The 27747-nt window shown below is 36.8% G+C and overlaps 2 protein-coding genes across 2 annotated transcripts; one reads left to right on the top strand and one right to left on the bottom strand.

Annotated features, from left to right (window-relative positions):
- Positions 1-25: 25 nt before the first annotated feature.
- On the bottom strand, positions 26-16422 carry LOC139720601 (uncharacterized). Its single transcript, XM_071631957.1, has 9 exons — positions 16086-16422; positions 15407-15454; positions 14331-14557; positions 4839-4928; positions 3602-3734; positions 2882-3058; positions 1965-2258; positions 1033-1235; positions 26-270 (listed from the first exon to the last, which is right to left on the bottom strand). Exons 1-9 carry the CDS (start codon positions 16420-16422, stop codon positions 118-120), a joined length of 1662 nt encoding a protein of 553 aa, XP_071488058.1. The 3' UTR covers positions 26-117.
- Positions 16423-19621: 3199 nt separating this feature from the next.
- On the top strand, positions 19622-26714 carry LOC139720595 (sulfotransferase 1A1-like). The gene is made up of 7 exons (XM_071631950.1): positions 19622-19773; positions 20160-20345; positions 21112-21239; positions 21712-21961; positions 23718-23812; positions 25150-25351; positions 26605-26714. The coding sequence occupies exons 1-7, from the start codon at positions 19752-19754 to the stop codon at positions 26712-26714; spliced, it is 993 nt and encodes a 330-aa protein (XP_071488051.1). The 5' UTR covers positions 19622-19751.
- The last annotated feature ends 1033 nt before the right edge of the window (positions 26715-27747 follow it).

Below are 27747 nucleotides of genomic sequence, written 5' to 3'. Positions count from 1 at the left end.
ATTTAGATCGGTGGTTTTTTTTTTTGTTTTTTCCTTCGAATCGTTGGTCTGGGCTGTTTAACCAGGGAGGTGGTCCACCTCCCTGGTTTAACCTTTCGTCCTTTCCTTTGCTCAATGCTACATTCTCTGATAGTAGCACAAGTTGATAAGGATTTCTCCAGTAGAAGAGATAGCGCCCTCAAATGGATACTCGCCAGACACGGAGTCGGCGTTGTTATTGTTTTCCGTGTCGAAGAATAGATATTCACTCGTCACTGTCATGCCATGGACCTGTGATAGTCGTAAAAAGAAGTATTTTTGTTTTACAGACATTGCACACCATGACGTAGAATCGAAATACCCGAAGGTACCTCACTTGACCTTAAGATAATAAAATCATTTTACGTTTGTTTGTAACAATATCTTTACATACCTACACACAGATTCCAAAATTCGTAGTTGTCTTAGACATGATAACAATGGTCAGAATTTGCCAATTTGCCAGCTTCCTGCATGCTTCATTATGGTTACATCAAATATTGTAAGCTGCAATACTCAAAAAGTTTCCAACTTGAGGAGCCAAGACGCAATATACAGTAAACCTCGCATGAGTCGAAGCTCTCGGGACTGAAAAAAATGCGTCGACTTAAGTGAACTTCGACTCTCGCGAGACTCACAGTTATGTACATGTATACACATTGTAAACATGTACAGTATCATTAATTTGTCGTGCGCCTTGGGCAAATAATATTATTTGAGTAGGACTTTACAGTGAGTTGCGTCTGTCAGATAAAAGCCGGACCCTACAAAAACGAAATGATTTGAACATAGTATTTTGATAGAGGTCGAATGGTTCTTTTGAAAAGGCTTTAATCTGACAAGTGGCTGGAGAAAGTTACGAAAGAGTAGAACAAGAAGAAGAAGAAGAAGAAGAAGAACCAGGAGAAGAAGGAAGTGAAGGAGGAGGAGGAGGATGAGGAGAAGAAGAAGAAGAAGAAGAAGAAGAAGAGGAAGGGGACATGGAGAGATGGAGAGGGAGATATGGTGCTGTACCTCTTGACAGTGATCGAAGCGTGGGAAGAGGAAGAAGTTGTCCCGAGTCGGGAGATAGATGGCGCTAGTTGGTCTTCCGTCATTACGGCAGCAATAATCAAGCCTGGTGTTGGTGTCGTAGATCCCATCGGGAAGGACTCCTCGGCGGGAGTTCGAATTTTGATCGTCCTCATCGTCCCAGAAAATCGAACCTTCGGTAAATCCTGGCCACAGAGGTTGTACAAGAGAGAGGCTTATCCATGTATATAATTTGTAAATCAGCCTTTCTGTTACAGGAAGTTGTTTCATATAGTTGTTACATAATCGACAAAACCACTTTCATTCTATTTCTCATTATGACTAACCAGTGGGGAAGCTACTCCTACCTCCTATAGATTGCCTGATAAACTGGTTTTGATCTCACGGAACATAGAAAGAAGGATTAGATATCAATTTTGTATGAATTATTTCTTAAAGGGGTTATTACTAATATGAGCACATGGATAATTGCCTACATTAGACAGAAACAAATTTCTGATGTCTAGATGTTTTCTTTCCGGGTATGGGGCCGCGGAACCGCGGGCTTCCACCCCCCCCCCCCCCACACGTTTTTTGGTCTGGAGAAAGATAAAAAAACAAAGAAAAATCAACAACAATCGGGCAAAAGCACAACACCATGTCTTCACGTATGTTTGATTATGTATGTATGATTTCAAAGGGGGGGGGGAGCTATTGACTTTGCTGATCTATGACCTCCTCTGTCGTCCGAAGTCCCCCCCCCCCCCCACATACACACATGGCCCCTGAAATACTGATACTCTGTACCATAATTATGATAACTATCCTGTCATAGAATCCATGCAGAAGAATTATATCGTGCTTGTAACAAAGAGTGAGATAAGCAATAAAAACGGAAATAGCGATCTATTTCCATGGTTCATGGCAAACTTTACCTGAAGGACAGTCTCCTCGTTTGTAGATACAATAAGTTCCGGGTTGAAATATCCATGGATCGTCACTCATCTCTGCAACAGTTTTGATGCAAAATTGTTGCTCGATGTTTTCATGGGACACGCTACCCGCGAGATTGAGGGGGTCGCTCCATTCGTTCGCGTTGTTGCTATTTTCCGTGTCGTGTCTCCGCCGACCCTCACTCCATCGAATCGCGGAGTTCGGGCACCCATCGCGTGCCTTGGGAAGCCCGTAGGTGCCTTCTGGCCAACTGAGTTCAATGCTAATGGGCGCCTCTATATAAAACAGAAAATCATATCATATCATCTTCTGAAGGTTGGTAACGAGCTTTTCTACCGACGGGTAACCAATATGGATAGTAGAAGAAAAAAGAAGAAGTGATAACGATTATTATAACGATAACCATGATACATCGATGACAATAACAACAATAATATCGATAACAGCAGAACATGAATAGTATACTATGTGATTACTATGATAACAATAGAAATGATTACGCTATAACTATGATAATTGAATTAGTTCTATTATGGTGAATGGTAACCATCATGGTGAATATAATAAATATGACAATGATTATAGACGTATTTACCCCCAGATAAGTATATTATGTGGTACGTTTTCCCAGACGGCCCTGTCATTATTATTACCAGCTCTGCCAGGTATAACTAGTCAGTCACAAATCTCTCTACGGTTTATTAGAGGATTCTGGAATTATATCCGAGCCGGGCCAGTTAAAATTCTCCCATTCCATGGTAATCCCATGCTATGCTGGGTCATAATTAAAACAAAACAGCAACAACGACGACGACAACAACAACAACAACAACAACAACAACAACAACAACAGCAACATTACTTAATACAAAAACTATAGGGCGCTGTATTACTATACCTCTAATGAGCTGGATCTGTCGGTAGGCGGGGTAGTTCTGCAGCGCAGCTAACATGGCTGTGCGGACACTAGGTATCAACCAGTTGAAATGGCGTTCGCTGTACGTGTTGAGACCGTACCAGTAGTCATACTTGAATACCTCACTCATCAGCATTAAGGTCAGTTTGATTGGTTCGGCTGCATGTAGAATCAAGGGATGAGAAGTTAGACGTTGCAATACCTCATCTGTATAAGATTGATTGTTTAGAATATTTTGCGCTCCTAGCTCTCCTTGGGATAAAGATATCTTAAGTTTATTTGACTTTTTGCTCCCATCTTCTTCCTTTTTGTTTCGTCATTATTATTTTACTAAAGTCATCACGTTATCTCTGATCAATATTAGCAGCAACGACGGCTTATTGCAATCAAGTCACGATTAGAAAACGAAAATAACGAGAATAACGATCAAGATACTGTTCACCAGTTGTAGTCGTAATACTGTATATAGCACCAAATGATGACGACAATTAGCACGATGACCACTAATAATAAGTCTGATTTCAAAATGTGATAATTCACACGAGAAAATATTCGAAACGGAATAAGGACTCGTTATAGAGGAACACAAGCATTAACAGAATATAAAAATTTCACTTAGCTACAAAATGCCAAATAATGAGAGCACCCCCATAAAAAAAAAAACCAGAATGGCTTCCGAAATAATGAGAAAAGGTTATTTACCGCTTATGTCCTCGGCACCCACTACGTAGGTGGAATACTCGCTTCCAAATGACATCTCATGCTCGAGATTGTGGTTGAACTCGTCAATATCGACAGTCAAAGTGTCATTCACAGCAGACAGACTGGTTGGCATCTACATCGTATGGAACAAATAATTTCATCTTAAATCAGAGACGACAGTAATGATAATGAATTGGTCTTCTTTATGATGAGGGCAGCCTCTGTGTGTTCATTTGTTCACCTAGTCGTGGGTAAAAACATCTTGTCCAAGGGCGCAGGCACTTGACGGGGTATCCGATTAAAAGACAAGGGTACTGTAAAACATGATATATTCGCGGTATGATTTTTTCGAGTATTATCCACTATGCTACAGTGCACGCATTTATACACGATTAAGAGTAACTAATTTTTCCACAATTTCAGCAGCAAAATTCACATAAACATGAAAAACAAAACAATTGAGACATCCAGTGGTCAGATGTGAGACAAATAACACAAGTATAACGGATTAAAAAAACATTATTGGTAATAATAATTGTGGTAGAATAGGCAATGACCATAATGACTCCTATCAAAGTGTATCGCATGTATTTGACGCCAACGAATATCAAAGGGACAGAATTATACGATTGTCAAAAGACGAAGAGGTGAAACACTCAAAGTGGTGAAGATTGTATTAGATGTCATCCTTCGCTTCTTCCACGGCCTAAATCGGACCCTACCAACCATCAGTAAGACCAGAATGGTATAATTCTGGGTTAGAAATTGGTATCACTACTTTGATTAGGAGAGTCAAAACTCTGGTCAGCTCAATGGGGAAGTCGGTGAGTCGGTATGCCGTGTGACGTCAGGAGTCCCAGTTACCATCGCGACGGATAAACACAGCGTCCCTCATTTTATTACGAAGCAAAATTTAGAAATCATTAATTTAAACATTCCAACTGAAAAATTGCACCTAATATTGTCATTCAACCACGAAAACTTTTCTGTTTCTATCAATGTGGAATTACGTGTTACCTGCAACTGCTATAATGCACGATATTAAGTTGTCAAAATAATGTGTTATTTGAATATTTGGATGACACCGTTCTTTTACTCCTTAGACCGCTTCTGATCTGAGCGTATACCAGTCTAGATGGATAATTCGTAATTCTTACTCCTGTCCACAATTCAAACTTAAGTCAAGTCCGAGACGTCGTCGTAACCCTTTCCCTAACCTGTCGCTCCCAGAACTTACCTCAGACGCGACGTACTGTACAAACTCCGAAGGAGTCGCTTCCCTGATGGTTCCAGTCCTTGTTCCAAACTCAGCCCCAATTATCACGTGCTGATTCGGAATGTAAAAAATTGGGAAACATTATTGTATTTAGGAAGACCTTCTTGTTAATACATCTTTCGAATTACTTTTGCGACCCGGACAAGTGGACATAGCATTGCCATTCATGACATCATCATTATAACCTATTATGTATCAAGGACAGATTGAACAAAACCCATCTTAAAATTATACCAGTTCTACAATTTAGGAAGTATGTTTATTGGTATAGTCAAGGAACTTCAAAGCTCCTTGGTATAGTTGGCCACATCTCTTGAGCAACGTTTAGAATGGCCCTTCACAACAACCACCGTGCTTTTACACGTACCGAGAGTAAATGCTGAATTACAAACACGATTGCAATTACGAATCGAATCATCGTTCGTTCACACGACCGAAGGAGGCTTCAAGGATTCTGCGGATTTGAATTTCAGGGCGAAGAAGAGAGGTTTCGCTTCTTTCCACGTTTCCATCAATCACTCTTGAGCCATCTTTCTGCGGGAGTGATTGTAAGATCACGTAATCTCCGCCCCAAAACACGATTGGAATTCAGCAACGTTCACATGGTCGCTTTTTTGCTTCACTATGGCGAAACGTGATTGGAAAACACCTCATAACAGTCATTTCAGACACGATTGAAATCACGTTTCAAATCAACTTCCACGATTCCAGTTTGCATTCACACGGCAAAAATGCTTAATTTAAAACACGATTCTATATAGTGATGCTTCACTACAATGTGCTTCCAAATAAAATATCTGAAGGTGTGAAAGCTAGGTTCAGAAGCATGCGAGTGATATACGATACAAATTAGTCTCCTCAAACTATGGCTAATCTCACTCACGCCTTGTCAAGAGAGGTCAACATGGCACTCACAACACCACTCGTATGAAAACTACTATCATTCTCTTCCGCTCTGTATTCCCTGTACAGTATTATAGTCCTTTTTTTTTCAATGAAGGCGACCAAGCACATAAATGAGTATATGAATATAAGAACGACCCAAGTCCATGGAAGACCATTTCGAGTAAACTAAAAAAAACTTCATATCTTTTTTTATTTGTCCAATAATATTCTGTTTAACTGTGATGGGAAGGCAACATTGTATATACAAATTAGAACATAATTATGACAATTAACATTTACATTAATTGTGGAGAGGCCATTTTGTGTGGTGGACTTGGGTCATTCTTTGATTCATATGGACTTGGGTCGTTCTTTGATTTATATACATGATATTCTGCTATAGAGATGAGAGAAGGATGAGAGAGGGCGCTATAATATGTATGTAAGAATGACCCAAGTCCTTCATTCTTACATTAATATAAGATTTAACTCATTCATTTCAGGTACTTCCGGGGGTAATTAGGATTTATCATTTATACACAGGATGAGTCCATGCATAAGCTACAATTTCCCATGTCAAACTGAATTTGGCCAAAAATTGGACTTGGGTCGTTCTTATATTCAGGTCTTCAAATGATATTTTTTATACAGTCACTAGACTACTGTTGTTGGCAACCATATTGTCTAATCAATTTGTGGGTCATTATTATTATCAAGAGCAGCTCCACGTGATGATCTCCTGCATTTTCAACTTTTCTTTCAAGATTACGATATTATATGTCGATGTTCCGAATATTTTTATTCTGTTGCTGTTAGTGCAGTTTATTGCCTCATTCTATAAGAATATTGGCCACAAAAACGAGACATAATACATAATAGGGCCTATATACAACACTACACAATACAAATAGGCACTATGTAGGATCATGTTTTATAATAAAACGTTTCGTTTATGTAAAAGGATGACTGTAATGAATGTACATTTATCGGATATCGTTTCTTAAGAAGAAGAAGTTATTGATATTATTCATAATTTGAAAGAAGGGAAAAGCCCAGGTTGTGATGGAATCGATAATTATTTGTTGAAAAATATAATTCTTCAAATAATAGATCCTTTAGTATATATTATTAATTTATCACTTAGTACTGGGTTTGTACCAAGTCAAATGAAGACTGCCAAAGTTATACCTATATATAAGAAAGGGGAGAAAAATGATGTCAGTAATTACAGACCAATATCGTTATTAACTTCAATTTCTAAAATTTTGGAAAGAATAGTATATATCCGAACTGTAAAATTTTTCAATATGAGTAATATATTTACGAATTTTCAATTTGGATTCAGAGAAAATCACAACACCACCCACGCTTTACTTACCTTTGTGGAAAAGATTACACATGCACTTGATACATTTTCGCATACAATGGGCATCTTCCTGGACTTTTCAAAGGCTTTTGATACGATTAATCACGGTATACTTCTCTCTAAGTTATCCCATTATGGTATTCGCGGAAAAGCCTTGCAATGGTTTACGAGTTATTTATCTGACAGATTTCAATATGTACATGTGAACAGTTTTGATTCTTCTATGAAGAAAATAGAATGTGGTGTTCCGCAAGGAAGTTTGTTAGGCCCACTGTTATTTATAGTTTACATTAATGATTTTTATAGATCTTCAGATAAACTCTCTTTCATATTATTCGCGGATGATTCCAATCTTTTTTATTCCCACCCTGACCCTAATACTTTAATTAGTACAGTGAATGATGAATTGAAGAATGTCTCACAATGGATATATGCAAATAAATTGTCACTGAATATTGAGAAGACAAAGTATATGTTTTTCAGTAATTCTGTAGATAGATTACCAGGTAATGTTATATTTGACACTACTCCCCTAGAAGAGGTTTCGTCAATTAAATTCTTAGGTGTTTGTGTTGATAATAAGTTATCATGGAAGTGTCACATAAACAATATTTGTAGAGTAATTGCACGTAACATAGGCATAATGAATAGATTGAAATATTATCTTCCTTCTTCGGCTTTGATTACGCTTTATTCAAGTTTGGTATTGCCGTACTTGAATTACGGAATTCTTGCTTGGGGGAATACATATTCGACATTGTTAGATAAACTTTTTCTTCTGCAAAAGATGGCGCTCAGAATCGTTTTTAACCTTCATATCCGAGCACATACTGACAAGCTTTTCCTTGAGCACAAAATTCTGAAAATAAAAGAGTTGTATTTGTTTCAACTTGGTCAATTCATGTTTAATTACAACTGCAATCATCTACCCAAAATATTTTATTCTTTATTTCACCGTAACAGCCACGTACATAATTATCCCACTAGACAATCTAAAGAATTTCATCTTCCCTTAGTTAGAACTGTACACACTCAAAATACATTTGTTTATACCGGACCCAGATTTTGGAATAGCTTAGATAATGATCTAAAAGAATCTGTGAAGTTAATTACATTTAAGTATAAACTCAAAAAATATTTGTTTTCTAAATATACCAGTTAATTCTGTTCAAAGAAAAAACCCGTCATGTTTCACTTTTCCTTGAGATTTTGTAGTGTGTCCACAGACCTTTTCCATCCCTCTCCTTTTCCTTCTCTATTCTTCCCTGCTCCTTTTTCCTCGTTCTTCGTTGTCCAGTATCTGTCTGAGTGCATTTCCTCAAATTCTGTTATTTCTGTGTATTGTGTTATTGTTGTTGTTGTCGTCGTTATATTTTTTGTGGCCGATTGGATATCTTCCTTTCCGTTCAATTTTCCTGGCACACCTGGCCCCATAGTGTCTGTGCCACAAATGTGATATGTTATATAGTTTATACGTTTGCATCCTAAAATCCTAGTAAGTATTGTTCATAGTATTAACATCATTATATCAATGAGTAAAATGTACAATAGTATGTAGAAGAATTTAAAATGAATATGTCTTATTGGTATAACAAATTGGTGCTGTTGTTGTTTTGTTCCAGTGTTCCACGTTTTACAAGCGTGGCTTTTTTAGTGGAACACTGTTTTCCATCATTGTGATTATTTACTATTTTTGTTGCCATGACAAAGTGCATTGTTTCTTTTTTACATCATTCGTGTATAATATACTTTATATTGTATTGAAAAAATCCTTTATCAGACGAGTGTAAGAGAAATGAAAAAAAAATTGTATCACATTGGATTATGTCAACTTTTTCTTTTCTTTTCTTTGTGATGATGGAAATAAATAAACTATTGAATTGAATTGAATTTGAATTAATTGTGTGCGTGTGTACATATCGGATTGACCAGAATAATGGTGCATGCATGTGATGTGAAAGAAAAGAAGTCACATCTAAGTGAGCTCTTTCCTTTTACATCGAGGCATATATGGTTGCAACCACGCTCTGAAAGTACGCGGCACACAGTCATATATTATTAAACATTTAGGCCCGAATTATCAAAGCTGGAATAACTATTCTGCGGAATAGTTATTCCAGCTTTGAGAATACCAAAAATTATTCCGGGGAATAAATCGCGTCATTTTACGTCATGAGGGCCTAATTTGCATAAGAGGTGTAATAAATCGGCGGAATAAGTGGTGTAATAAAGATATTCCACCTTTGAGAATTCAGACCTTAAAGGGGAAGGCTAGTAACTAATCAGTGGGAATCAGTGGAAATGCTGGGAGATGATTGTTCCAATCCTTATGGGATTCATTCAAGAGTACATTATATATCTATTGTTAAGTGAAAATTATTTGCTTCAGAATGGTCTCATATTCAAGTTTAATGTTTCCAGATTAGCATGTCTGGTCACTAGTGACGGGGCATTAAGCTGCACATTACTTGAATATGAGACCGTTCTGAAGCAAATAATTTTGACACAATAGATATATAGTGTACTCTTAGATGAATCTCACAAGAATTGGAACAATCATCCCCCAGCATTCGCACTAATTTAACACTGATCAGTTACTAGCCTTCCCCTTTAAGGTACACCGTCCGCCATTGTTATAAGTCTCAATAGGCGTTTTCACATCAGCCCGATAAAAATCCAAGCTCGAGATATTTTCCTATTTCCCAAGTCAGAAAATAGCGCGCTATTTCGAAACATCGGGCTGATGTGAAAACGCCTATACTGAGATGCACACCTTGTATAATAAAGAAGTGATACATAGACCTATTCGGTTTTAAAGCAATGGAATGAGTCAGGTGCATTGCTAGTGCATATCAACTATTGTTAGGCATGCTGAAGCCCCCTAGGGATGTCTGAAAACACATTAACACACAGCCCCAAACCAAATAGGTGTAATACAAGCCCTGATGTAAATACACCATTTCTGTAATGTAACATAGCAATCTTGCTATCCTTTTAATCCTACATGCGAGTAACATAAAGCGTTGCATTCACCTTCATGCTCCATCCGATGGCGGGAATTCACCCAGATATTGCTAGGTAGGGCAAGCATCTGGCACGCTTTGTGGCTGCTATTTAAGACAACTTTCGCGAACAAAGTATGCACAGAATTTGAATAAATTACAAAACGGTCTATGAGCCTCACGCATGATGCTTGACCTTTGTTTACAATGTGTGGGACAGACACGGCATGTCACTGCTATTATACATGTAGTCGCTAAATTCTGATAAACTTTGGAGTACGCTTGTACATAATTATTGAACACTGGTATTTCACTACGCTTAGCTTATGCAAATAGCACCCGAGAACTATGCTGTTCGCTGTTCGCTTCGTGAGCAGATAGATTATAGGACATAACTAGACCTAGGCTACGCACCCCCCGCATTTTCTTATCGTTTTTGTTTAGTCTTGTTCATGATTCATTTTCTGTTAACCAGATTCTGTCATTTTAGTACACGGAAGCCATAATGGCGCTGAATTAATTGGCGGGAAATTCGAATCTGTAGTCTTAGTAAGTAGATAATAGCTATCATTTAGATTTATACGGTGCATGCAGAGCAAGATGATGTAAATGTTCCCTTACATTTAAAAATGCAAGCTGAGAGTGAACGCTTAAATCTTCAAACGGTTCTCACAGTCCAAATGAGGCTTAAAATTTCCAATTGCAATACCAGAAAACAGAGAAAGTGTAGTAAAATTGTCCATGGTGTAATAATCATCACCAGGATGTCACCACTGCTATGGCTGTTCTTGGCCCACAATGCCCCTTTTCACTAGTTAGTCTAGATTTCAGACTGTACTTTAGTTTTATTTTTGCTTCAGGTGTTGAAGTGCGTGTTGCACTATGGCGGAATGAAATGTATTTTTTTAAATGCCTTAAAGAAGGCTATACCTAACAAAGCAACAACAAGCAGTCGCCACTGCTATGTGGGTCTCCTCCAGGTACGCAATCACGTTATATAAACACATCACATTTTGTTCCGAAATCAGTACGTCGTCTCTCACTGGATTCATCGGCTCTACGTACTCAAGTTTCAAGTTTACAGCAAAAGAATACCCTTTTTCCACATATCCACTCATTTTTCCTCTTTTATTACTTTATTGATTCCTCTCGGAATCAATTTTACAGCAAAAGAATGCCCCTATTTATCACCTTTCCACTTATTACTTTTTTCCTCTTTTATCACTTTACTCATTCCCCTGGGAATTCATTTTACTCAAGTTTCAAGTTTACAGCAAAAGAATACCCTTTTTCCACATATCCACTCATTTTTCCTCTTTTATTACTTTATTGATTCCCCTCAGAACCAATTTTACAGCACTAAAAGAATGCCCCTATTTATCACCTTTCCACTCATAACTTTTTTCCTCTTTTATCACTTTACTCATTCCGCTGGGAATTCATTTTACTCAAGTTTCAAGTTTACAGGAAAAAAATACCCTTTTTCTCACATATCCACTCATTTTTCCTCATTTATTACTTTATTGATTCCACTCGGAATCAAGTTTACAGCCAAAGAATACCCCATTTCTCACCATTCCACTCATACCATATACTTTTTTATCACTTTATTAGTTCCGCTCGGAATTAAGTTTACTACAAAAGAATGCCCCTATTTCTCACCTTTCCACTCATCTCTCTTCTTTTATCACTTTATTGATTCCATTCGGAATCAATTTTACAGCAAAAGAATGCCCCTATTTCTCACCTTTCCGCTCATCTCTCTTCTTTTATCACTTTATTGATTCCTTTCGGGATTAATTTTACAGCAAAAGAATGCCCCTATTTCTCACCTTTTCACTCATCTCTCTTCTTTTATCACTTTATTGATTCCGCTCGGAATCAAATTTACAACAAAAGAATACCCCCATTTCTCACCTTTCCACTGATCTTTTATCACTGTATTTATTAGTTCCGCTCGGAATCAAATTTACAGCAAAAGAATACCCTTTCTTCTCAAATTTCCACACATTTTTCCTCTTTTATCACTTTATTGATTCCGCTCGGAATCAAGTTTACGACAAAAGAATACCCCTATTTCTCACCTTTCCACTTATCTCTCTTCTTTTATTACTTTATTGATTCCACTCGGAATCAAGTTTACAAAAGAATGCCCCTATTTCTCACCTTTCCACTTATCTCTCTTCTTTTATCACTTTATTGATTCCTCTCAGAATCAAGTTCACAACAAAAGAATGCCCCTAAATCTCTTACCTTTCCACTCATCCAGTATCCTCTTTTATCACTTTATTGATTCCGCTGGGAATCAATTTCACAGCAAAAAAATACCCCTATTTCTCACTTTTCCACTCATCTCTCTTCTTTTATCACTGTCTTTATCAATTCCGCTCGGAATCAATTTTACAGCAAAAGAATACCCTTTCTTCTCAAATTTCCACTCATTTTTCCTCTTTTATCACTTTATTGATTCCGCTCGGAATCAAGTTTACAACAAAAGAATACCTCTATTTCTCACCTTTCTACTCATCTCTCTTCTTTTATCACTTTATTGATTCCGCTCGGAATCAAATTTACAACAAAAGAATACCCCCATTTCTCACCTTTCCACTTATCTTTTATCACTGTATTTATTAGTTCCGCTCGGAATCAAATTTACAGCAAAAGAATACCCTTTCTTCTCAAATTTCCACACATTTTTCCTCTTTTATCACTTTATTGATTCCTCTCGGAATCAAGTTTACGACAAAAGAATACCCCTATTTCTCCCTTCTACTCGTCGTCTTTTATCACTTTCGCTCGGAATTAAGTTCCGCTCGGAATTAATTTTACTGCTAAGAAATACCCTTATTTCTCACCTTTCCACTGGATCATCTTTTATCACTCATTGATTCTGCTCGGAATTGATTTTACAGCAAAAAAATACCCCTAATTATCACTCATTTTTCCGCTCATCTGTCTTTTTTTCATCACTCGGAATCAATTTTATAGCAAAAGAATGCCTTATTTACCATCTCTTCAATTATCTGTTCTCTAATTTTCCCGCCAATATCACTCAGCGCCAATAAGGCTTCCGCAGACGGGGAATTGAAACAGGTGCAGCAGAAGTAGATAGGATTAAGCTACATACTGTACAGTGAGCTTTTTTGAGTGTCCCATTTATGCTGTTTTTGTTTTTGTTTTTTGTTTTTGCTATTAAACAAGTCTTGAAACATTATGGGAAAATTATATTTATACTTTGTTGTTTACAGATTACTTCATATACCGTTTCCGCTTTCTTGGCAATAATTTGATTTGTGTAGTACCGTGAAAAAGAATAAAAGGATAATAGGATATCAAGGATTGAGTGAATGCAGCAATATTAAGAGGACACATCAGCGAGATGTGAGAAAAAAAATAATTTCAGCCAAATATTGATTCCGTTTGTGTTCCTTATAATGCAGCGTCATATAAACAATTATCATTTCTTGTCAACTAGAACTTTTCTGAATGTCAACCCTTGAACTTAACATCTTGTATTAAGTATCAAAAACGTAAGTTTTTCTTTAAAAATGATTACAAAGTAATGAAAGTTAAAGGTAGAAAATAATGATCACCTCCAACTCTCTGAAAGCATGCCCTAGAATGTAATTGATATTTGTGACTGCAAGCCGAATAAGTAATGATAATGATAATAATAGTAATAAAAGAAGAATTTAGGTATGCGTCTCAGACTGAATCATTTATGTTAAATCGGCGAGAACCATTGTTAAAGTTCCGAACATTCTTTTAAAGGTAACATTTACCATCGGGAGCAGTGATTTACAAAACTTTCGAGTCATCACATTTGATGCACGTGTAGGCCAGTTGTATCAGAAAACATCCTACCGTATAAAAATTGCTCAAGAAAGCTATAATTTTTTCAGTAAACCATATCTGTACACGGTTTATTCTAGAAATAATGTTATTTTTTTCTTGAAACTTTTTTCTTGCGAACTATATAGTTTTTTAACATTGATTATGCTGATTAATATTTTTACTTCGGTTTTCTATCCCTGTCTCACATTTTAGATCTATTTTGAAGCACCAAAACGGGGTTTTTGTGTTATCTTCAAATGGTAAATAATACTTTTACGAACAAACGCCACATCGTCACTGAACCTGCTTGAAAAAGCTCTTTCCATCAATCTCCTACTCTGGAAGTAATCGACATTGACGACTCACCGTGCCCCATGTATCGAAGAAGCTCATGAATCTGTTGTGACTGTAGTTGTTCGGGTCGTAGGAGGTCGGGAGACGAAGAGCAGCGAGTACAAAGTCCCGCTCTAACTCGTAGTCATTGCCCGAAGCTACCTCTGTCTTGTAGCGGGCATATCCTACGCGGGACGACGTCTCCGTGTAGTAGTACACAGATCCACGGGTTCGAAAACGCGATGCAAAGCTTTCGTAGACTGTAAAAGGAGCCGTGGAGAGAGAGGGACATAGACAGACAGAAGGGGGATGGGGATTAAGGAATTACACTGATACATTTTGAAGAGATGAGGTTTAGATAATCACTGATTTAAATTCAACACAAGTGCGCTTTATTGTATATGTCTTATTATTTTACGTATACGATTTGTTGAAGCGATATGTTAGTTTGGTACATGTGTACTTTCAATGTCCTTTTTTTCATACATATATATATATTTTTTTCTAATCGCAAACCAAAAGCGTTCCCAAGGCTTTTCATCTCATGAAAGCTATTCAACAGTTGCTGATCAATCAATTTGTGACAGTATCAAGCATCTGTTGAAATAATACTACGTCAATGGCTATCCTTTCGACCTTCATGATTTCTTTTCCTTTTTGTTGTTGTTATTGTCGTTTGATATGATATCGATAAGGAAAGTTTAATCCGTATCAATATTTGTTGTGTTACCAGATGATACTGCCTGTTAGGAGGGAGAGTTGAAAACAGGTAACTAATCAATCTGTTCAAACTGAGTTCAAAATGACACGGCTGGGCCCAAAGTTAATGTTTTTTTTTTTTGTTTTTTTTTTGTTTTTTGCAATCATCCACCTGGTGTAATCAGCTGGGCACTATAGCTGGTGAAACGTTAACATCCCACAGTACTTGATATGTCCGATTTTAAGGAAATTTGTACCATTCTCCTCTGTTGCGCTCTTATAATATCTACTCTGTCTTGGATCAGTTTTTAAATTTGATTAAATTCTTGCGTGACGAAAATAAACGAAAACCTGAACAAAACTGACGCACGCACATGTACGCGATTACACACATAACGCAGTACACTTACGATAGCTATCAACGAACATCAGATCTTGGAAGACTCCGCTGTTTGAACCTAGACAAGTAAAAAAGACATGATTATTAGCAAACATATTTTGAATGAAGTAACCAACGTCCGAAGAGGAAATGAAACAGATGAATCCTTTAAATTCAACACACAAAAGACAACTTCAACCGAGACTTGTATTCAACTATCCATCACTGTATCGTGTGTTACGTCGACAACACTTACAGTGTGTGACCACTGGTTCAAGCTCTCTCTTAAGATTAAATATTTCATTTGAATTGCATTCGAAATTGTTCCTCCGGTTTCAAAAAACAATTAGTAAGAAAAATAAACAAACACACAATCCTGCATCCAACACAGGCACATACTCAGAGATTGTAGTTTTAAATATGTATTTGTTTTTCGATCGAAGAAAGCAAACGGATGTATTTCCAGTTCATACTAAAAACATTAAATTCTTCATTGTAGTGATGCTTTTTTAAACCTCTTTTTTTTTTTGCGGAGAAGTGATTTTGATTTAAGTTGAGCTCATGTAATAATAACTGTGAGATATCTATTCATGATGGGATACCAGGAAATTCAATGACATCTTCCCTTGCTGTCGGTTCTTTTATCATTACTACACTCGGTTCATTAAAAAAATGAAATCAGCGTGTAGATAGGAGCAATAATAATATACCGATGATCTCTATGTTTGACGCAAGCTTTGCAGCGTAGCTCGGATAGCCGTGGAATGTCCCTCGACTTGACGTGACGTAGGGTCGGTCCGTGGTGTGGAAGCTGAGCTCGCGAGGATAACGGACGCCTCCTGGGTAAGTCAGCTGAAAGATGGGGTTCCCCTTGATGCCTGAGTCAGTACCACCCTCATCACCACCCTCCGGGTTGCCGCTGAGCAGATCGTAACCACGACCGATGAAACCCAACCCGGTATTCGGCCGAGTCTGGGCGCAAACCTCTCCGCGGTTCCGAAGCAGCGCCAGGACGCATGTGAGGATGAGAAATCGCATTCTCTCCATCGCTGATCTCAAAAGGAAGAAGTCATAGAAAAAAAAAAACCATTCAAAGACAGAAATACGAGATGGTGGTATTAGAATAAGAATATCATTTGAATAAGTTTATGATTTTTATATCATGAATACAGTTCAGAAATGATATGAAGGAAATGATCCTACTGATGCAGTGTACGACCGACAGCCAGCCCGTCACAGGTACTGTCGCCGTATGGACATGGAATCTAACTGCGATGGAAGTATTGATATTGAAATGACAGTTGCCAAGTTTTCATGGGCAATGCAATGATTTTATGCAATAGATGACATTATCAATTTCTCTTACTTTCAAAGAGTGGACACTTATAACAATACACGAACTCTGGGCACTGGTTTGAAGCAGCACGAATCTTTCTGCCGACTCTCGACGCACATAGAATCTGAATGAAATGCCTGGCCACATTAGTGGAAAGTAACGGTTAGATAAACACTTATGCAGTCAGCTTGAGCCACCGCCCACCAGCAGTGGTTAGGTTTACCATCATAAATTTTGAAGTGATTTCAATGCGTCGAGCATCGTTTTGAATTACTAGCTACCTTGAAGGAAAGTGCTACTACAACTGTAGTGGGGCACTGCATGAACCAGTGACAAGTATAAACAAATTAATGTGATAATAGATTGAGATCGACATAGGTCACTATAGCTGAATGAATAACTGATAACAGATTCACAAAGATTTGAAAAAAGGGTAAACTGATCTGCAATGAAGATGTAGAATGAAAAAAAAAAAAAAAAAAACAAGCATACTACATCGGAGTAATGAATTATCGTATTTTAGGCTTCTTCACTATAGGATTTAGTCTGATTTCCTGTAACCGGAAAGAAGGGGGAAATTATGTTAATTTACACTCTCAAATTACAACCAAATGCGTGTATGTTTAAAACAGCTCCTGCTGATCGTAAAAATATACTAGGTGTTACAAAAAAAATCCCACTTTTGATCCTTAATAGCAAAAAACTAAAACAAAACACAACTATTATATCAGATAACACTGACAGAGCAATAGCTGAATAGTGTACAGTTTTGTTGGAGGTAATTAAAAAATGAAAGTATAAATCAGTTTCATTAAATTCAAGATAAATGAAAGCATAAATCAGTTTCATTAAATTCAAGATTTATTTTAAGTTACGTTTTAAGTTAGTTAGGAGCCTTGGAGCACGAGACCAGAAGCCTTAATGAAACTGATTTATAGTGCTCTAATGTTGAAATCACCTCCAACTAAATTGTACACTAATCGGCTATTTCCCATATTAATGACAATGTCATCTGATGTACATATATTTTTTTAAATATTAAGGATCAAAAGTGGGAAATATTCATTGTAACACCTATAGGAACGTCACACACGTCGTGTTTGCCGGAGATTATATCTACAGCGTGTCCCAGATGAAACCGAATTTCTTGCAACTTTTACGATCAAATCATAAATTTGCCTTGTGAGATGTACATGAATGGAAAATTTATGCTTTTCTGCTTTAATTTGATGCACAACTCAATGTTTATGATTCGTCCATGACTAAGATTTTGTGGGCCTAGAATCAATGTTTTGAAACACTGTTTTGAAACACTGTTTCAAATCACACTTTCGTCAGGAGAGCGTTTATAAGATTTTTTCTCCGAGCGTGTTGGGGCACTCGCTCAGACTGTGCCATTGCGCAACTCATCTGCGCAGATTTTCCTCGGCAAAAGTCAAAACACTGTTTCAAATCACGGCGAGCGTTTATAAGAATTTTTTTCGAGCTAGAATCACTGTTTGGCCATAAACAATGTTTCAAAACACTGTTTCTGGCCAGAAGAAAAATCTTATAAACGCACCCTTAGTAAGTTAGAACAATGTTCAGTATGGTGTATACCAAATTCTCATTTGCACGCGCAAATGGTGACTTTGAGTGGATTTGTCAGACTCTTACCCACCTGCTCTTGAAAAAGTTCATAACCCAAACATCCATGTGTTCTTCTTTCATATGATAACTTATGCGTCAATGAATAACTCGTGCTATAGAAAAAGTTGCATGAAACATGTTTCATTTCTACAGATTCTCCGGATATCCGAAAAGTCGATCTTTCCCGATTAAATCTGGGGGGGGGGGGGGGGGGGAGGGGGTATTAAAAGAGAATGCTGTATGGGGACGGAAAGCCCTTTTTGTTGTGATTTACTTGAAATAACCTGAGACTTAACCAATAACTGAAGACTTATATTGTGAGTATTTTCAGGCTGTATTGAGTCCAAAAAGCTAAGAGAAATCAACGTAACAATAATGGAACAAATTTCTATGATTTTGTATTTCGAACTTCTCTCAGTGTCTTCATGTCTAACTCCATTTCACAGGCAAGCGTGGTTCATTGGTCCTTGATTATCCTTGATACGATTCTGAAGTTTTTGAAGGGGCAGGCGAAGCAGAAAGGGGGTTGGTAATGATGATGATGATGATGATAATAATAATAATAATAATTATAATAATAATAATAATAATAATAATAATAATGATAATTATAATAATAATAATAATAATGATAATAATAATAATAACTGCATTTATATGGCGCTTCATACTGGTTGTTTCTAAGCGCACTGGTGCTATTCAAACAAAAAGACTAAAAAATACAATAGCATTAGCAAAACCAGCATAACAGTAACAAAAGAAGAAGAAAAAAATGGTACATCACCTTTTAATCACTGAACTTGCGCTTCTAATTTTTCAAAGGTACAAGTACATGGCAGAACGTCTTCTTTTTAGCTCGGAGGGCTTTTTTGGTAAGCTCATGATCATGTGCTAAATAAATTTACAACGCTTTCCACAACCAAACCGTCTGTAAGGTCCCCTTCTATCCCTCCCCCCCCCCCCCCTCATGTTTGCCTAAATTCGTTGAAGTATGATCGCAACAGTCCACTCATCGCGAGTCGACAAACCGCTGGTGCCCCCGAAGAAAAAGGAATAAAACAAGAGTCCCGACGAAATTGGCAAACATGAGTGGAACCGTTTACAATCAATGGTTGGCGCACCGCGCAAACTCATGGTGCATAATGCTCGAGGTCGTTTCGATGTCAACTGACAGCTGATCGACCCACTTCCTGTAGGCCTGCATTATGTCGCGCGTGTATACCGTGTATTATATACGTAAGGCCTAATCTGTTTGTGTACGGTATTGCCACAGCTTCGGGGGATCTCTCTCCCTCTTTCCACCTCCCTGGTATACCGTACATGCCCTCACCGACTATATTTCCGTGTGGGATATTGCTAGTCCGCACTACAGCAAGGCAGGCCTGGAGTGGACTAACAAGACTACCTCAACATGGCGTGCTCTCATAACACAGGTAGATGCAATAGCATTTGATATTGATTATGAAATAACAACGACGGCCAGGTGGTGAAGGTAAGGTGTCTGCTGATGGTTGTCCTATCAGTTAACATGATCGTTTGTGCAGATGTCTAGTTCTCTATAGCAGCCAAGCGCATGACAGTGCTAGAATACGGAAAAAATTGTCTTTATCTTAATACATAAATTGCTGCAAGAAGTTGTTGTTGTTGTTGTGGTGGTGGTGGTTTAAGCAGGAACTATTTTCCAAACAGCATACATCACATAATTTTTTTAGGTCGTGTCGCACCACAGGTACAGGATGCATTTGAATGTTGTTAGTCCTATACGTGAATAGTACGCACTCTGTTAAAGCATCTTGCTCTGTGCTATTATCATTCACAGCAAACAGAATTCCTGAGAATGGTGTGCCCATCTTTTCATCTGATGTTCCTCCTGGTGTTAAGGAGACATGTTATGAATATCGAGGTGTGGTTGTACCTAACCACATGACCCCTCGCGCCTTAGCGGCTTTGGAAAATTTCGAAGTTCGACCTGACGACACATTTGTCATAACTTATCCGAAGTCAGGTGAGTCATAGGGGGAGGGGATGTATAGGCCTACACGTACGTCTCTGCTGATATTCACCAGATACCAAAATACAGTGGACCTGTATTTCTGTTGTTACTTCTATTAATGCATACACAGTAACAGGGGAGGATCAGGAGTTTCGTAAAGAGGTGGTGCAAACAATATTTCTGGTGCTATACTTCCGGGTTTCATCTCATTTTTCCTTTTTATTTCTTTTGTTTTAACAACAAATAAAGAGGGGATGCGCACCCGGTGCTCCCCCTCTGCCTCTGGATCCGGAGTTGACAGTAGGCACGCACCTACACGTGTATTAAAAAGCCCATCTGTGATTGTTTTGCTTGGAATTTAAGTCGTATTCCAGATATAATGTCTTTCGTAATCGACCGTCACAATAAACAAGCACCTTTATTAAAACAACACAGCGTAGCAATCATAATCTAATTCAACATGATTATGAGAAGATTCCCAGTCAACTCAGTTCAGGAGGAGCGCGTTATTGTGTCATTTTGTGGAAATACACGTGTATACTTGGTTATTAATCTAACGAGGAGACGCATCTATTTCTAGTTTTCCTGATTTTCGAACAAACTTTCAAACATGGATAAACCACTGCTTAACTTATTTAGACTATAATTGTGTATATTAAAGCACTATAACTGTTTGATTTGTACTATATCTCTATCTCTTTGTTTTCTTATTTTTGTGGTATGTGTGTGTGTAACAAATCTTTTCTAATATAACACTTTATATATCTTTTTCCACCAGGTACCACGTGGATGCAGCTGATAATGCTGCTCGTTCTTAACGAGGGAAACGTTGCAAAATTAGAAGGGAGACATGTAATGCTCATGGTTCCCTTTCTGGATATAGTCGACGTATCGAATTTTACTGATGTAAGTATCGTTCTTAATGTCTTCATATTAGTTTTATTAGATTTTTTTTTATCTGTTGGATAACAGACCCTAGATACACATGAATTTTCTTAAAAGTCAAACGCGTTGAGCAGAAAGTGACAAATCACAGAAACAGGAGAATTAAATGCATACAGTTATTAGAAGACTTTGAGAAAATAGTACGCAGATCTCAAATGTTTTCATTGAAAAAAACGAAAAGAAAAACATCGAAGAATATGAACCACTTTTGATTGATATATATCTGCGCACTTTAGATTTGCTGAAACCTTTTTGACAGGTATGAGCCTTGGCTTGTAGATCTGATATGATTATCAACCAATAATTCCTCAACTATTTTCTGAGATTTGATTTACCCGTTCACATTTCTTATGCCACTGTTTCTCTGTGAACCAATGTTTTTCATTACTGAAAAACTTTCATTCAATTAGCTTTTTACTATACTTTTCCTCAGCTCAGCAAAGCTCCGCCACTGGCTGCCTATGCGAAAGACATGCCATCCCCACGGATTCTAAAGACCCACTGTCTTCCCGACTGGCTGCCCGTGGATATCAGATCGGACGACCCCGAAGTAAAAGTCATCTACGTTGCAAGGAATCCAAAGGACGCCGCGGTATCTCTCTACCACTTCTGTCAATCGTTGCGGTATATGCCGTCCTACGAGTCTTGGGATGAATTCTTTGAGCTGTTCATCGCTGGAAGAGGTTAGACGTATAGGTCTAGGGGTTAGTACAACAGAAACATAAATATTATACACTCATGAAATCAGTAGCATGCTAACGGAACTGCAAAACATGATTCCAACTGGAAGTGTAGAATTATAGCCATGAGATCCATTAATCAATTAATTAATTATCTTATGAATTAATCAATTAATTTCTGAATTAAATCATTTATCAATCTATCAATATATTTGTTCATAATTCATTAATTCATTCATTTAGCCATTTATTCTGTCTTTTTTAAAATCAGGGTTGTCTAATTCCTTGCTACAAGCAAGTCTTTTACTTAACAACGTGCACAAAAGGAAAGGGAACATAGACATGATAAAGTTAATAAATGATTAACGATGGATTTCTAGAGCTAAAGCACTACAAAAAAAGCATAAAAAAATGATACTATGGTATCTACCTACCTATAGCTAGTGCCATGGGTGTAATTTGATATCAAATTAGAAGTTGGTGTTGTCGCATACGTCTCTTAAATGTCTTCAATGCGGAGGCTGTTTGAATAAAAAATATGAATGACGTATGGGATAGTTATACTTGCAGCATATGAAAAGGAGTATTTCTTATATTCAATACTGTGTTCGGGTATGTGTCATTGGCAAGAAAAGGGCATGTGAGGGAGAGATAATGAACTGGATGACTTACTCATAACATAATCTTTATAGAAATAATCTTTTTTTTTAACTTGCAGCCAATCTTAAGAAATGGAGAGTTAGTGATATAGAATTAGACATTTGTAGTAAAAGTTCAAAAACGGGCAGCATAATTTGGCAGTTGTTGAAGTTTTGGACATCTTTCTTTGGACAGCGAATTTCAAAAATCAGAATGAGAAAAAAATCAAAGCATGGATTAGCATCTCAGCTGCGGATTTGGAAAAAAAAAATTGCAACTAATATCTAACATTCCGTTGAACTTGAGTTATATGACTTGAAAAAGACGTTTCCTGGTCAATTTTGATATACACCTACATTACGAGCTGTTTTTAATAAAATATATTATTTGAAACCAATGTCGACATGACATGATTGATAATCGACCTTACTTAACACGTGCTTTCAACCCAATAACAAAATCTCAGATCAGCATCATTTAGGTTATGGTCACTGGATACAAGCCAAATTTTCGGGGGATACAGTGAAGACATGATAGCTTTAACAGACAGATATAGAGTTGTTGTGTGTCATCTAGATATGAATTATTCCTGTGTCTTTTCCAACAAAAATAGTTAACTACACCAACTGTACACCTTCCTTATAATTATACAAACATGAGTAATCTCAGTATATCTGTAAGATCATGAGTAGAGTCTGTTATGCTTTTTACGCACATTCAATTATTTTCCTACCAAGTACAGACACATGACTATGATACTGAGCTTATGTTCTTTTTATACCTTTCTTTCATAATCTCACTTGGTTCCTTCTCTGCTTTCCCTGTTTTATATCTATGCTTTAGTATATATAATTGCTTTATATTTAAATGTATTATAAATTGGAAATTGAAAGATTGATATGAATAGAATTGAATCTACAGTGTTGATTTATAGTATGAATATTTTGTGCAACATTGTACATAACTGAGTAGTGCAATTCTCAATCTTTGGCTGAACATTCTGTATGCAGTTCGCAATATCTAAATAGTTTGGAGCAAAATGAGAAATAATGAAGGTAATTTATCTATCTTTTCTATTGGTATCTTTGCAAACAATTTGATGGTAAATGTTGTTATTCAGGGCCAGTCGGATCATGGTTTGAAAACGTCCTGCCTTGGTGGAGAAGAAGAAATCATCCCAACGTTCTCTTCCTCAAGTACGAAGACATGAAGAAGGTATGATGTGATTACTCTGAATGCAAGAAAACAACACAGACCAGTAGCATAATTTGTTAGTTTTACACTTCAATTAAAGGGATCGTACAGTTTTGGTTGAGACCTAGCTTCAGGTTTCTAACATTTTTTGGTGAGATGATGAGAAACCTTTTATGAAATGTAAAATAACATGTAATTTCCAAGAGGAATTTAGTGTTTATTTGATGAAAATTGGTTTTGAAATGGCTGAGATATCCAAAACAGAGTAATCCTGATAAAAGGCGGGACCCATCTTTTATTACGAGCGCTTTGTTCCACTTTGTTTTTAGATGTCTCAGCCATTCCAAAACCGATTTTCATTAAATAAACTTTGAACTCCTCTTGGAATGGTATCGTCTGTACTATTTTATAAGTGGTTTCTTGATATCTCGCAAAAAGTTAAAAGCCCATTTCTCATCTCCACCAATACCATACCAGCCCTTAAACATACTTTAATTCCAATTTTATGTATTCTATATCTTTATATAAACAATGAATTATTTTATTGCAAAAGACGTTTATTCTTTCAACTGTAATAATTTAATATACAATGATATGTGAATCAAGCATGGATAACAGTTGATGGTTCCCATGTTTTTGCATGGCCTTATTTAGTTACTTTTTTACCTTTCATTTCTATTACTACCAGCACTTCTCACAACAGCATCACATGTTTGTTTGTTTGTTCTATGCAAATATTTCTGGCTTTTTTCTCTTTTTTTTTGGTGTGTGTAGCAATGAATGAAAAGACACATTTGCGTGTATTGTTCAGCTCAAGTGTTACAGGAGGATGATATTAAAGGTGGAATAAGAATACAGATGATCTGGAAGATTTTTGTAGAAGTAGCGCACAACAGGGTGCAGAAAAAAAATGAAAAAAATTTAAAAAAGAATATGATGCATAATATTTCATGAAGTATTTAGTAATTTGCTTAAATACAGACCAAAAGGCATCAACAGAGGTCAACGTACATTTGGATTGGACCCTGTTATAGTATAATGTAATAAGTAACTTTACATCACATATTAAACAAGCAAGAAAAAAAAGTAAGATGAAGAAGAGTGCTGCGAGGTCTCCAAATTGACAACTGATCATTTCGTTGATATGTCTCATCGTAACATTTCTAAGTGCTAGCAATGAGGCAGGTGGTTCGTAACATTTTCCACTCTTTCTTGAGAAACAGCCTTATCGAATGAGGTGAGAAAAATAATTCATTCTGATATAGCAAATTCCTTATTGAAGGAAATTAGACGCAGAGGCCTTATATTCTGGTATATGTCAGGAGTATTGCGATTTACATTACAAATTGTAATTTCAGGATCATCGTGGGGCGGTAGAACAGGTGGCAAGCTTCATGGGGAAGTCCCTCTCTGATGACGTCATAGACCGTATCGTTGAGGCCTCCACCTTCAGTGCGATGAAGAAGAGCAAGAGTGCCAATCCTGACTCGTATTATATTCCAGCTGGCCTGACCACGAGAGAAAGTAGCACCAACATTGGATCGTCATTCATGAGGAAAGGTACACCGTCTGTAGTATGGCCACACACGTAACGATTCCGAAACCTTTAGACAAAATATCTTTTTCTCAGTTCGCCAAGGCTTGTATTTACTTTGGGGCCTATTCCCAACAAGCCTCAAAGGCTTTAATTGGTCCCCCACAATGAATATGTTTATACTATGATTTGAAAATGTATTGATTGTTGTTTTTGATGTGGAAAAAAGAAATGAAATGAAATGAAATGTAAATGAAATTTCATGTGCGCCTACATCATGAAGATAAGATTACACCTTTACCTTTCCGACTACTAGCAATCAATTTACACTAGTTCACTAAAGCTGGTATCCTCGCATAAAAGGTAAAATAAAGTAACGCAACAGATTTATACTCCGTGAACGATCGCACCTGTTGTGTGACATTTCATCTAAAACGTGAATATAGATACCAGTGTGCATTTTAATTGATGTGCCTTATCGGACAACACATGTCGACGCATATCACAGTTTGTGTGAGTAAGATCTTTTCAGGTGTATTTTAGCTTCACATTTTTGTTTTGTTAAAAAAAAACACTTTTCTGGTTTAAAGTTACTGTTCAATTTGTTAAAAATGTTGTGATCTAGTTAATATTATGTTTTCATAAAATAAAAGTACAATTGTAGTTACAAATCACCCTGCTTTTAAAGAAATGATTATAAGGAATGAAGGATATCACTGAAAGTCAAAAGGAATAAAAGATAAACAACGAGATAGGAACAATTTGGGGCACAGTGCTAGTGCCAAAAAAATTACATGCAGTTTTTGTTATTCGTTATGCTGCGTGGGATTCCATAACGAACAAATACAAGTCATGAAGACTGAAAGTAATATAGAAATGATACCCTGCTTTGGTAAAAATTATTACATTGGAAAATAAAACATTAAAAAAATATCAGTAGTAGTGTTATTGTTTCTATCGTATGACCATACGGTGATGAAACTTAGAAGTAGCGTGTTGCATTGCTGTTTTAGTTTCTGTTTGATTTGTTTGTTTGTTTGTTTGTTGTTTATTTTTGTTGCTGCTACTGGGAACATCAGTGTTGTGAAGGGGAAACGGCACCAGTGTCCCTACAAAAAGTTGATATTTATCGATAATCTTCTGCGACTGCTAGTGATAGCGAGTTGCACGATGTTTGTAAATTTGTCCTCTGTTGTACCCACATCTTCAAAGTTAAATGATAATTGTAAATTACTTGAGATATACATGTTTATCTTTTTCTTTTTCTTTTTTTTTACAGGCGTCATCGGAGACTGGAAGAATTATTTTACAGATGAACAGAACCGCCGGTTTGACGAACTCTACGCCAAGGAAATGGCTGACTCAGGGCTCGAATTTCAATTTGAATAAACTTAATCGTTGATATTTCTCTTTTCATCAAGGCTTTGAATGCTTCTTTTATGATACCATTGTCATGTTTATATACGTTTTAATTAAGTTCTCAGAATTGGATGACATTAATGCGAATTTATGTTCGACGGTTGTTTCGAACTTTGGACATGTATATTTTTAAACAACATCCATAGTCTGTCGATGCAACCATTGAACGCCACCGTGTATTTCGTAAATTGGTTAATTTGAATGGTACGTTGATATAACATTGTATGCTCATGGAACATATATCTATATTCTATACGAAAATATAGAAGTCGTTATGCAAATTCATCGGAACAGCATGTAAATGGCCTCTTCCGAGATACTTAACTTACAATGATTGTTATATATTACAATAAGAAATGGGGAGGAATGGACAATAAACTATTACTCAAATAAATAAAATATTAACTGAACACTGGACTGAATCCCATGTCCTATTTAATAATACATGTGACACCAAACTTCGCCATGTATGGTACACGTATGTGCCACGGTAGTTTGTCTTCATGACAAACCCGGTAAATTCGAAATCATTTAGAAGCGCCCTTGTCAAAATTTATTGTCATTATGCTTGTGATAATCTTTGATAATTTTCTCCAGTTCAAACCAAACACACATGTTGCATCGGGCTAAAATGCGTTAAATGGTTAGAGTTAAACGACAATTCAGAATCAATAACTGACTTTCATCCGCCCTCCCACACACATACACACTCACACACACATACACACATACACACACACACAAAGACATACACTCACACTTGACTTAACCAAAGAGAAACAAGCCAACAAAACTTGAAAGAGAACCAAATGGTTTGAAAAAGAACAATTTAACAAATGAAGAGTTTGTTGGCAAAAACCGATAAGTTCATATTTGCCAAATGGAGATATTTGCGATTAAAGGTCAAGAAAAAATACAAAGAATAATAAGAAAATTTTTGCTTCTTTTGACCATAACTTCAAAAACGTACCTTTATATGTAGTGACCAATATATCATTTAAAA

The sequence above is a fragment of the Diadema antillarum genome, unplaced genomic scaffold (assembly GCF_040938485.1).
Source record: "Diadema antillarum isolate AM-2024a unplaced genomic scaffold, OU_Dant_1.0 scf00000130, whole genome shotgun sequence".
In the NCBI taxonomy this organism is placed as follows: Eukaryota; Metazoa; Echinodermata; class Echinoidea; order Diadematoida; family Diadematidae; genus Diadema; species Diadema antillarum.
The sequence above is the reverse complement of the archived record's forward strand: the minus strand, read 5'-3'. Positions and strand labels throughout refer to the sequence as shown.

Excerpts from the sequence above, each read along its gene's own strand:
- LOC139720601 (XM_071631957.1), bottom strand. The coding sequence starts at position 16,422 with ATGGAGAGAATGCGATTTCTCATCCTCACATGCGTCCTGGCGCTGCTT. Across the intron at positions 3,059-3,601 it reads GGGTGCCGAGGACATAAGCG|CCGAACCAATCAAACTGACC; the intron begins GTAAATAACCTT and ends TTCTACATGCAG. Across the intron at positions 271-1,032 it reads GCTTCGATCACTGTCAAGAG|GTCCATGGCATGACAGTGAC; the intron begins GTACAGCACCAT and ends CGACTATCACAG.
- LOC139720595 (XM_071631950.1), top strand. The coding sequence starts at position 19,752 with ATGGCGTGCTCTCATAACACAG. Across the intron at positions 19,774-20,159 it reads GGCGTGCTCTCATAACACAG|CAAACAGAATTCCTGAGAAT; the intron begins GTAGATGCAATA and ends TATCATTCACAG. Across the intron at positions 21,240-21,711 it reads ACGTATCGAATTTTACTGAT|CTCAGCAAAGCTCCGCCACT; the intron begins GTAAGTATCGTT and ends ACTTTTCCTCAG.